The sequence below is a fragment of the Argiope bruennichi genome, chromosome 6, assembly GCF_947563725.1.
Source record: "Argiope bruennichi chromosome 6, qqArgBrue1.1, whole genome shotgun sequence".
NCBI classification, from domain to species: domain Eukaryota; kingdom Metazoa; phylum Arthropoda; class Arachnida; order Araneae; family Araneidae; genus Argiope; species Argiope bruennichi.
In genome coordinates, this window is record NC_079156.1 from 37118580 (window position 1) to 37131651 (window position 13072).

Consider the following 13072-nt stretch of genomic DNA (forward strand, 5'->3'; position numbering starts at 1 on the left):
TGTGTATCGTCAGAGGGAGTCGTGTCGTCTGTATCGGAAGAAGTCGTGTGTATCGTCACAAGTGGTTGAGAGGAGTCGGAGTCGCCGACACGTTGAAGTCTTGGAGGATTAGACAGCAAGAAAGCTGCTGAACTAATGAACTATTAGAGATTAAATGCGCTGAGTTATTTCGATTAATTTGCGATATTTGCAGTAGAAAAATAATTTTGTAACAATATTGTGTTAGTATCTCTCTTCAGACTGAATGACATCTCAAGTTTCCTGATTTTTCTCAACTTGCTGGTATTCATAAAAATTCGAAATACAGATATGTTGTTCCTTGATGAAGCATTCACCAAAATGTAGGTTATAAAATACCTGAAAGTTGTTTCTGACAGTTACAGTTTTACCTAAACGGATAAAACTTTAATCTTACATCACATAGCAATTCATATTGCCATTATACTGAAATTAAAATTATCATATTATAAAAATGAGCTAATAACTATACTAAATAGGATACATTTCCATAACGGATTACAGAACTTCTGCGCACATTCTATGAACGATTTTGATATTCTCTTAAATAATATAGGTAGCTCTCTTGCATCAATATTCTTGTATACTTTCCCAGAAATTGACATTTATAAATTGCAATTGAGCATTAATTCTAACTAAATTCTGCAATTTATTCTCTCATCACTACATTATTGAATGTAGAAAGTCAATTCAAGTCAGGTTCATTGTGATCCCATCATAGTATACAACTTATCTACTAAAAGTGTTCAATAATTGCAGTTTTTTAGGGATTAGAAGTGGAAAATTCATCTTGCACTCTCAAATCCAGCTGCTTTTTAAAACATCATGAAGCAGCTCGTCGTAGAGCTCTCTTCAGATACATTATCTGTTGTTGTTTCTTACGGCACTTGCCACGGACAAGCCCGCTGTTCGAAGACAGCCGAATTAAGCCTGAGGGGAAGCATCTCTTGTTTTTATAGTAGGGCCAACTAGCTCCAAGAGTACGACTTAGCTACTCACGCATCACTCATTTGTTTGCACAACCCCTTTTTATAGGAGGGCACATTCACACATCTCACAGATAGAACAGCCATGGCCAAACCGAGACGCCCAGATCACGGGGAAAACGCGCTACCCCTATGCCAGGACTCCGGCAGATCCACTATCTTCCACGTTCTTACATCCCAATGATCCCGATGAAATTAATTGCAAAAGTAGTGAAGGAGTAGACATTTTCTTATAACAGGGGCAAAGAGGATCTACCATCGTCTTCCAGCTTACTATAGGGGATTTTTTTTCTGAAATTGTGAAGTTTCTTTTCTTTTTTTGGCAATTTTTTCGAAAAACATTAATTGGTAGAAATATCCTTTTTCATGGGCTTAAAACTACAAACACAATCGATTCAATCACAATAATTTTTTAATGGAGCTCAGTTTTCTCTGTTTTATACAATTTTTCTTCATCTTTTACTTTCTCATAATAAAATTCACAAAAAGAAATTATTGTTATAATTAAAAAATATAACCTCGACATTTTGGCAAATCTCCATACTTCAAAAGTCCCTGAATTCAAAAAATTCATTTTTGGAATTATGACTGTTTTTGAGCAAGATATTTCAAAAAACGCTTTATGCCTAATGGTCTGTTTTTTTAAGTTTGTTTTAATTTGGAAAATAGTCTTTATGCCAAATTTATAATTTTTAATTCAAATTTTCAAGGAAATTCATTCTCAGGATCTGTTTATCTGTCTGATTGTCCAAGTACCCTATAACTTCATAACTTAAGGAACTTGATAAATAAAATTTGGTATATTATATAATTATCTAAAATACATATCGGTATCAAATACGCTGACATTTCAGTCAAGAATTGACCTCTGTCTACCTGTACTTTTGCATGCATGCGAAAACGATAATTGAAAAAGTTAACAATTTAATGTAAATGAAATAAATTTAATTTACAGTTTTAGCATCCAAAATGTCGATCTTTATCAAATTTTGGATTAAATTTGCCAAAGGATTAACCACCTGTCAATCTATATTTCAGCATGTGTATAAAAACTCGAAAACTCAATGATTTGAATAAAAGAAATTAGGCACTTATTTTATGAATACAAATGTAGTTCTGAATCAAACTTTGATTTCAGTCGGTTGTGAGAAAAGTTTGAGAAAATATTTGGTTTTTTGGAACTTTTATATCAATCCCATGCTAGCGAATAATCGCCAATAAATCTCTCTCTAATTGGATCTTTTGTAACCATTGTTCGCCAATGGCATGCATTTAATACAAAGCACCAGTTTTCTTTCATATTTCAATAAACATACATATCTCTCGTGCTGGATTCTAAAAGCAGCAATTTGAGCATTCGCGACATCCACGGCCTTTTCCAAGGTCCACCGATTTAAAATCATTCAGGGGGAAAGTAATAAGATTTTAAGAATATATTCGAGAAGTTTCGATGATACTACTTCTGCTCTTTTTTTATTATTGAAGCATGATTAATTATGCAATACTGATTATGTTTAGCATGCTCATATATTTTTTCTTTGCATGTGAGAGGCAAAAAGGACATAATTAGACCCAGTATTTAAAATGTATGAAATATTTTTTAACGACGCAAATAGCAGTGCGCATACAAATATAAATTTTGTAACTGAGATGCCATTTCAATTTTTTTTCACCATAGCATAAGAAAGGAAATCAAATATATTGAAATAATTTGTTTCTTTTAGTAAATTTCTAAAAATTTTATATCGATCTAAAATTATTCAAAATTATCTATATAACCAAAATTATGTGATTTTTTTTTTGTATTTTGTCATTTTGTTTTGTGTGTCATATAAAAAATTGGTGAATTTTCCTTTCCTCCAACTTACTTTGACATAATAAAGAAACTGTTTGTAACATATCATCAAAAATCATTTTGTCTTTCTGTTTTAAAACCAAAGGTTCTTGATAAGCAATAATAACACATTTGTTGTTAAATTATTAAAACTGTCTACTTTTTCATACAGCTATTTATTTCAATGTATTATGTATCTATTTTAAAATATAATCTATTTGAAACTGCCCGTTGTCTTTTGCAGTATTGTTAATTTCCTTTTCTATCTCCTTATGTAAATTAAGGAAAGAATAAGCTTAATATTACACCCTTCGTTTCTTCAATAATGGGGAAAAAATCTCTCGATATCATATTTGATGACACAGAGAAAAGCTATGAATTTCATTGCAATTGATCGGACAAATTTTTGAAAACTAGGAAAAAGATAAATACTTTACAAAATTGTCGAAGTTTCAATAAAACGTAAAATAAAGAAATTGGTATATTGAACTCTTTTAGTACTGTACCAGCCCAACCGACTTTCGAAATTTTACGTTGGTGGGTCGGTTTCTGTTGAAAACGAGGGTTACTGGATATATATCAAGGACATTCTTGGTAATAACTCATTTTACATCATGTATCCCTCGTTTGAAACAGAAACCGGCCTGCCAAGATAGAATTTGAACAACCAGTTGGGCCAGATCAGTAGTGAAAGGGTTAAAAATATATTTTAAGTTTTAAAATGACATAAGTATCGGCTTTGGAGAATAATAGTTTCAGTATATATCGTAGAATAATGCTGAAATTGTTTTTAATTTTTTAATTAATTAAAATTTGAAAAAAATTGCTTAATGATTTATTGCATGATTTAATTTTTTTGCATTTTTATTCTTCAAAGAATATTTGCTCCAGTTTGACTGCTCTTGGTCAAACAGTCTGTTCCAATAGAGTACCAAATATACACACACTTATGCGCTTAGGCATTTTAATTCCCTATGCTGTGCATTTATGAGTCTCCTCTTTTAATAGCTGGTCAATATGTCGTGGGAAACATAATTTATTTGGAAGTACCATGGGAAAAAGTCACTAATGCAATAAAATTTCGGAAGATATAACCATAGTTTTTAATTAATTATTACATTATATACATACATATATAAGTATTTAATAATTATGAAAGATTATAAAAAAATGAAAAATTTCAAATCTATATAGCATTATTATTTACAAAGAATGTTAAGGGTGTATAAAATTACCAGATAAAGAATGATTAATATTCCCAATATATTATTAAAAAAGTTTATTGGTGATTTTAATAATTTCATGTGATGCACACTGCAATCCTAATATTTTATAATTAATAAAAGATTATTTTTACGGATTTCTTTATTTGACAACTAGGCTGATGATATTTTTAACGACCAAACTGTATGCCCTTTTCCCGCCGCCGGCCTAGGCTGCTGCCTAGTTGGAAATAGGCCATCACGCACATATGCACAACATAATACACACATCTTTATTTGTAATTAAATATTTTATTAAATTTTTTTTCGACAATTTCGAAAAATAATATCCAGTCAAAAAAATATTTAAGCCACAGAGTATTAAAAAAATCTGTACTATTGGTTTAAGGTTTGTGATATTTTATTTTGATCCATAGCGAAATTTAAAAAAAAAATATTTATGTATATTTTAATTTGCATGAAATAGATGTATTTAGTATTAGAAGACAACTGTCATGAATTGCTAATTTATTGCTACTCTATTTTTTAAGTAACAGCTTAAGTTTATCTTAGGTCTGCTTAGGTTTTATTTTTCATTATCAAAAATATAGTAATGAGACCCAATATGTCCCTCGAGAGAAAATGTAATAATAAAAATGAATTATGATTTTTTTTTTTTTTTTTTTTTGCTTGTTCAATGCTCTATTCCATTAAAGAATGAAAATATTACATTAATAACAAAAAAAAATCTATTATGTTATCTTTCTTATAAAATTTCAAAAACAGTTAAATTTCATTTTTAAATAATATTCTAACCAAATTTCTTGTTATAATCTCCACTTTACATTTTTTCAAACTAGTAATAAAATTCTTGAAAATATTTTTAAAAATTCTTAATGTCCATCAGAAATACTTAGATTTTATGTTCCTCTCTGATTTATTTGAATAACAAATTTTATCTCTTTCTTTTTAACTGAATTTAACTAGATATCATTTACTTTTAAAGTAACCGCACAGCTATGATTCGTTCGTGAACGCAATAAAAATGTGCATGCATTAAATTTACGCATTTATCAAAATAAACTTTGAAACATGGCATCGCAAAAACAGTTTTAGTTTCACATAAGTACGTCAACTAGAGCTTTATTTGATTTTCAAAAATAGCTTTATTTATTTTTTTCAGAGCGATTTTCGTATCTGGAAATAATAATAAAAACAGTTCATAAGAAGATATACGCAGATGTTTTCCTTCGCTCCAGTTTGTATTTGAGATGTTTGGAAGCTACTCGTTTATTTTATCTTTTATCCAATCGATTCCGGATATTATTTGGAAGAAAATGTTTTCATTTTCTCCATATTTTTTTTTCTCCGGGACCCAGGAGATAAAAATACTCGTCTTCCATTCGAACTGCAAAATGGAGCAAATAGTTTCCTGAAAAATCTCTTGTTTAGCTCTTCGGGATAAAAAAAAAGAATAAAATTTTTTTATCTTGAGAAGAGGCTATTTCTCTTCTTTGCCTTCAGCTACTTTTTATTATGCCTATTTTTCTATTTTACTATTTCAATGTGTCTGTTTTTCATAAATCTAATTTTTGAAAGCAAACACAACGGTTTTACTTTACAATTTGATTTTAAAAAGTTGAAACAAAGCTCGTATTCAAAACGCTATTTGCGGTGATGATAAATGGAGCTCTTCTATCTGAAGCATTTGTACTCTTCTAGAAGTTTTCTTTATTTAATTTTACATAGTTTAAATTCTTTCTTTATTAAAAATTAATAAGTTAAAGTTAATAAGTTAAGTCTTTATTAAAAATTATTAATATCAGATGACATTCTTCCATGGATACATAGCGTTTGAAATTATTGCCATCTTGTCACAATTTTATGTTCTTTAAGGGAGTTGAGACCAGATGCGTAGCTAAACAAAATGGCGCCAAAAGTAAAATAAGAAAACAACGCCCTCGTTTTTTCTTTTCGCAATCCTCATATTCCTCTTCATCCCGAAATATTATGCTTAGGGGAAAATGGAAATTACACTTAAATAATCAATTACATAGGCAATTAATAATAATAAAAATATAGTTAAAACATATGGGAGTAGTTGAAATTATATTATAAAACTGTAAATGTTTCAAATTTTAGCGTCTATTAGACGGGAAAAAGACATCTAAAATGAAGATTCTTGCGATTGAAATATGGGTTGTGAAGCACTAAATATAATCATTTTGTAACTAAACATAATTTGTGATTATATGTTCAATAATTACAACGAATATATTTTATATTTTCATTTAAATGTGTTTATAATAAAAAGTTTTAAAAGAATGTTGAAAGTTATATAAAGTGAAGATGTAAAAAAATGCATTAATTTTTCATTTTAAATAGCTCATTAATATTATACTGATGAGCAGAAAAAAAATAATAATTTGTTTAACAAATTTATAATATTTGTAAAGATTGTTTTATAAGATTGCAATAAAAGGAATATTTCTATGCCTACTGACATGTTTTGCGAAAAATTCAAAGAGGTATATTTTTCTATCATAGGATTTTCTATCAATAATATTTTTAAATTTGATTTATGATATCATGGTTTTGTAATTACATATTATACAATTCTATAATTAATAAAAATTCCCCTACTTTATGATATCAAAATTGAAAATGGAGCTTTTGATAATATAGATGTATGTAGCATTTTTTTTCTTTCATTGAATAAGCATCAAAAACAGAGGTTGAGGGGATGCTTTCCAAACTACTTTAGCACTTTAAAATAGTTAGTAATTTATTCATCATATGCCTAAATACTTTTAGAAAAGCAATATCTTAATATAAACAATTTTATATATATAAAAAAAAATTTAAGTTGAAATATTTTGACAAATTTTCCAAATAAAGAAAGAGAAAAAAAATATTAGAAATATTTATATTTCTTTACCTCGTTTTGTCATTCTCATTTTAATCTTAATTAAAATATTTGGAATACTGCAAATAGCTTTTCTACAAATAAAAGAATTTAAGCATAAAAAAAATCTAACATTTTCTTTCTCCTTTTCAGATCGCGTCAGTTCGACTATGACCCTAGAAAATACGCGGGTCCAGAGGAGCGAGGGCCTCGATGGAGAAATAAAGAAAGGGGCCCCCGACTTCCGGGGGATATGGGCCCTGAGGTTCGAAGGGTCATGGTCAGACGGAACGGAGTGCGTTTTCAGGGTAAGTTAATTAGATATTCTCAAAAAAATATCAACATGCTCTAACAGAATCTTCTTTGAATATTACCTCCAGCAAAAGTATACCTGGATTAACGAGCATAATATGCTCAAGAATCCTATTCGTAATGCGAAACGCTCGTTCACAGAAACATTTTTTTCTCCATAACATTGATGTTATGGAGAAAATAAGTATATAGTGAATAGTAAAGTAATTTATTATATAATATCTGATATTTTTTACAAAAAAATATCTAAAGACGATTGTTTCCTAAACAAATGCACAAAAATATTTCTTTTGGCGTAAATGAAACTCAAAATCAATCGTTAAACAAATTTGTAGCCTTATTAGGGTGATGGTTTTCAACATTTCGATTTGAGAGCAACGGAGTGCTTGCACTTATGTTCTTAACCTCCGGACATCACAGGTGAATAGAGTAATGGCATGTCAATGGGATTACTTAGTAAATGGTTGTGTAAATTAAATAGAGGTTTAACTTATTAGATAAAAATAACTAATAAATCGGAGGGGAGAAATAAAAAAGAAGTGAAAAAAAAAGAAATGAATTTCGGAAAAATCGGTCTAGAGTCAAATCAGTGGTACGACTATGAGGGTGTCCTAGATTTGCAGGAGATGACAGGGTCCCTTAGCAATTTTTAAAACTGAAGGATCGTAATCTTCAATTTCTTTAATTTCGATGTTATCGCTTTTCAACTTACAATGCAACAGTTCCGTGTGCTTTCAATATGTGCCTTGTTTGAATGGAAGTTTGTTGCTCTGCTGAGGTATGCTTTTCAGACAAATCCTCGCCAATATTGACAAATTCTCGCCAAAAGTGACTCAGAGTGTGACTCTTCGGTAGTCAGTTCCTCGTTATGCTTGCATCTGTCAGCGCATATTTTTGAAGTACTTCTGCCTCATATTGCAATGCGAAACCATGGCGCTTACCGAAGTGACTCATATTTTAATGAGGATTTAATTAACTATATATTACTTTACAATTCCGTTTTTAATTAAAAAAATATTGGATTGATGGCCGATACTGGAAGGATTCTTGGTACGACAATGCGATGTCTCCTCGTCTTTAATTTTAAGAAACATCACTCGTTAATGAAGTCATTCTTTTATGTTTTGAATTATCTTTATAAAAATCATTCGTTATGAGAGGTACCCATTAAGCGAGGTAAGACTGTAATATGATTAGATGAAAGACATTTTCTTCATGATTTATATACCTTATTGAAATGAACTAGTTGCGGTTTGATTGGACACCTATTTAACACAAAATTTCTAAACAGTCATCTGATAATTTACCAATAATATTGCAACTTTTTTTCCGATATTAAAATTTGCTCCTTTTTGGTTCATTATAATCATAAGTTTTGACAAAAAAAACTATCATTATATTATTATTCTTTCACTGCCATGTCATTACTCTATTCGCCTGTTACTTCCGGAGGTTAACCTTGATTCGAGAATTCCGTGACAATTCCCTCAAGTCGACAAATTACTAATTCTCGTGAGCATCATTCAGATATTTAGAGGCTGTTATTTTGCTAAGATGAAATGTCATTGGAAGTCGTAATAACGAAATAAATGGCATTTAATTATACATAATATTGCTCTCGGTGTGATGTGTATTCCCGTTTCGTCCTGTAAGATGCATGTTAGATTCCAAAAATAGTTGCCCTGTGTTCATCGCAAACGTATATCATATGATCATGGAAAGGCTGTGTTCACCTTCAACCATTAAAGCTTAAAACAGTGTTTTTACAATAATTGGGTGCAGTCAGTTAATGGTTTACATCTCTTTCGAATGGGCAAAATAATAAAAGAAAGTAATAATATCCTCAGCAATTGTGGGTTTAGGAATTTTGCACCCCAACGTAATACACATTATAAGACTTCGCTATTATTAACTAGTTACTATAGTCTCATATATCAAAATATTTCTTTACTTAATAAGCATATTATACCATTACAACACGGCGGGGATTCCTCGGCGGAGTATAAACAGAGAGTAGAATATGAAAAGTAGAGAGGTAGCACTTTTTGATTGATTGATTGACATGAAATAGTTGTCGCTACGATCACTCTTTAGGAATATATCACTCAATATACTTATTAAATTATTATTTAGCGGAATTATTTCCCTCCGAAGCAAAATCTAAGCAGCCTCTTCCTAAGTGCGAAAAATGGCAGGCCTCAGCGCTGTTATCAGAAAAAGAGAGAAAAGTTCTCATTGTGATTAGTTGCTAAATCACCTGCAAAGTCCTCCCGGACTCATTACACAGTTCCTCTTCTATGGATCCCTAGAGAAGGATTAGTGTGGGACAACCGCTTATTTTCACACAAAGCTCCAACACCCACATGTAGGATATTTGTGATAAATCATCAATTCTCTTATGCTTTTGATGTATCTTCCATTTAAAAGGAAATTATATCATTTAGCGTGATGCTAATTAGGGTTTTCGTATCAGATTTTATTAAGTTTCGTTTTATTTTGAACGATAAATAATTGCTGGTGGAGATTAATGTATTATGCAAACATGGTATTGTCTTAGTGAGGAAGTTGATATTGAGAAAATATTTGAAAAATGTAGGAAATGTTTGTTAATAATGAAGGGCAATGTGTTAGTTCTCTGTAGAGCAACCATATGATATAGAGATATCAAATTTGACAAATGTATATTTGGAAATATACATTCATGGCCGATTTCTTTTGAAACTTTGATTAGTATATTAATTAATTAAAAACTAAATGAGATTTTTGACTTGCTTGTGATAACTTTTGAAAATATTATAGCTTAAAATAGATCTTTACATCGTTTTTACGGTTATTTTTTAATAGGTCATAACAAATTGTTTCCGTTGTAATAAGCCTCCTACATAAAATAACAAATTGAAATGCTTCAGTTTTGTTTATTTTTATATTCGCATTTTAGAATGCTTATGCAATAATGTTGATGCGTTATTGTGATGATTTATTTTTCGAAATGATGTCTATCCGTTGTAAATTACGAATTAAACGAACGTCATAAAAGTTTCCAACGGCTCTCACAATAATGCAAATTTTTATGATGTGCAATTTTAATGTCACGTTTCAACAATCCACTAATTTTTATAGTTTATGACTACGTGTAACAAATAAAAGAAACTAGCATTTTTTTGACACCATTAGAAAAAGAAAAACTGCAGCTAAAACAGTAGCATTGAGATGTTATGTGTCATTTCTTTACCATTTTCTGCATTACGAACGAATTATTTTTATGACTACGAGTAGATATCTATTTAATTGGTATTCATACACAACTGGAATCAGAAACTCAGATTCTTCAGGTTGTAAAAAAATTCTGTAAACTGATGGTGTTTTACTGAACTGGAGGGAAAAAAATCACTATTTATTTTTTCTGATCAACCGTTATTATTAAGAAATCGATATTAGGAGATTTTCATCCCTTAAGTTCGATACGCCTGTTCTAATAAAATCCATTGATAAGTTTAGATTTATTTCGAAAAGATACCAAAGAAGGTGGAAGCCTTTTCTTGAAATTGTATATTTTTACTATTATATTTATTAGAATATACTCTCGCTGACGTCCTGGCCTAGGGGTAGCGCGCCTTCCCCGTGATCTAGGCATCCCAGGATCGAGTCCTGGTTCGGGCATGGTTGTTCTCTTTCTGTGAGGCGTGTGAATGAGCCCCCCTGTAAAAAGGGATTGTGCAAGCAAGTGTGTGTGTGTGTGCTACCTTCATTTGAGCTAGAAGTCAGACCTCTGCCCTCGGGTGCTCAGGGGACTTTGTCCTCAGAAGCTACTGCACAAAAGTTGACTTAAATAGTCACACGACAAAAAAAAAGAATATACTCTCAGAATAATTTTGAAATACATTACACTCCCGAGTATCCGGCCTATTGTAGCAGAAGGGCAGGTCAGATGACAAGAAAGCCAGACAGGCCGAAGTTCTATGAATTCATTTTGTTGCCCACTGATACAAGAAGATAAATTTTTATACCAAAACCCACTGTTCTCACTTATTGAGTTGTCGGTTTTCAGTTGCCAGTAACGTACCGAGTCAAAGTAAGAAGCTCTGTACTGGTAGTTTATATACTGAACTGCACGTTTCAAGAAATTATTAGAGAAAAAGTAAGTTAAAGGATATAAACTGTTCACATTTTAACATTAATTCTGTGATGCCCGACTTAAATGCAGGAAAAATAAATAAAAGATTAACATAAATCGTAGGCTTGGTTCTTAAGAAAACTGACTCAAACTGATTTTATTTTTCACAGATAAATGATTACATAGATATGGAAAGGTAACCCTAAGATAAGAGTCAAAACTCACAATTTTTAGGCTTTCAAAAAGTTCTTAGCGGATGACTTAATAGACCCCATACCTTCCTCATTTAATTACCATAAAAAAAACGAGGCCTGAGAGTTGCGAACAGGATCTCGAGAGTATACTGTATATTATTAAAAATCTACTGCACAAATCGATACATGTAGTGCTACATCATATAATCGATTAATCTGTATCGTTTCGAAGGATATATTTCATTCAATTGATCCAACTACTTAATTTTCTGCTCACGACTAAATTATTTTTATTATTTTTTTGGAGAGAGGGGACATAGATCGACAGAATTCAGAAGCATTAATCATCGCGCGGTCAACAAACTTACTCTCTTTGAAGTCTCGAATTTTTCTAGGAAAGTTTCAGAAACTCGTGAGAAACCGTGGAATTTTTTTCTAGAAAGGATCAAAGAATTCCTGGAAAAGGAATCACAAATTTTAAAAGGTAGTTTTCTGGAGTTCGTTTATGTATAGCAGAATTCTGAATTCTTCAGTTCTTTTCAATAGTCAATGTTCAGTTCTTTTCAATATTTTCAATAGTATTTTTAATTTTGATTCACAAAAAAGATGGCGTCAGTGTTTTCAAATGTTTGGATTATTCATTCAGGAAGTATTCGATATGTCATACCACAAAATAGGTTTCGTAAATTTTTTTAAGAAAGTATCATATTTTAGAATGATACCTATGAAATATACCAGAATATGTCTTTCATGGGAATAAGAGAACATTTAGTGATTTAATAAAATTATTTATTTTCAAACATTTGGTTTTCATAAATCTAGTCTTTAATCACTTTTTTACTAAGAAAGTGCGATTTTAATCCTCATGCCGTTTGAGTGAATAATTAAAAAATATTTAAGTAATACTCTGGTAAGGTACCAGCGAAGTAGGAGTTTTCCTTCAGTACCGCCCCATGCAAGGCGCATTTTGAGACCCCTGTTTTAGTAATTGGTCAACTTGATTTCACATTTTAACACAGCATCAATTTAATCTATATATCAATGATTTATTTTAGCCTAATTTTTCTATTTTAATAACATTGTCAAATTATATACATTTTTCTTATTTTATTTTTTAATATGTATATCATGAAAAAAAAACAGAGTAATAAAATTCTAGAAAAAAATTAATTGTAATTATTAATTATTAATTTACCTAGTTACAGATGAAATCCTTTAATTATAATAATAATTAAAAGATTTTATAGTAATGATAATAATAATTATTAAAATGCTCTTATACTAATAATAATTAATGTACTATTGATAAATAATAATTAAAGCATTTGATTATTATCTATAAATTTCAAACAAATATTACATAAATTATTATTTTATGGAACCTAACAAATATAATACACATATATTTAAATGAATAATTAATACTCTAACATATTATAAATAACTAATTATTCTCGTGTTTATTAAGTAATAATTTTAATAATTCAATTTAACACACATTGTAGCC

General features: G+C 30.1%; 1 protein-coding gene across 8 annotated transcripts in view; it reads left to right on the plus strand.

Moving 5' to 3' along the window:
- Positions 1–13072, plus strand: part of LOC129971156 (coiled-coil domain-containing protein AGAP005037-like) — a 383974-nt gene that overhangs the window by 168846 nt on the left and 202056 nt on the right. For all 8 annotated transcript variants that reach the window (XM_056084662.1, XM_056084663.1, XM_056084666.1 and 5 more), the window contains exon 4: positions 7099–7253. In XM_056084662.1, the coding sequence (XP_055940637.1) occupies positions 7099–7253 (155 nt within the window). The remainder of the gene's footprint in view (positions 1–7098; positions 7254–13072) is intronic.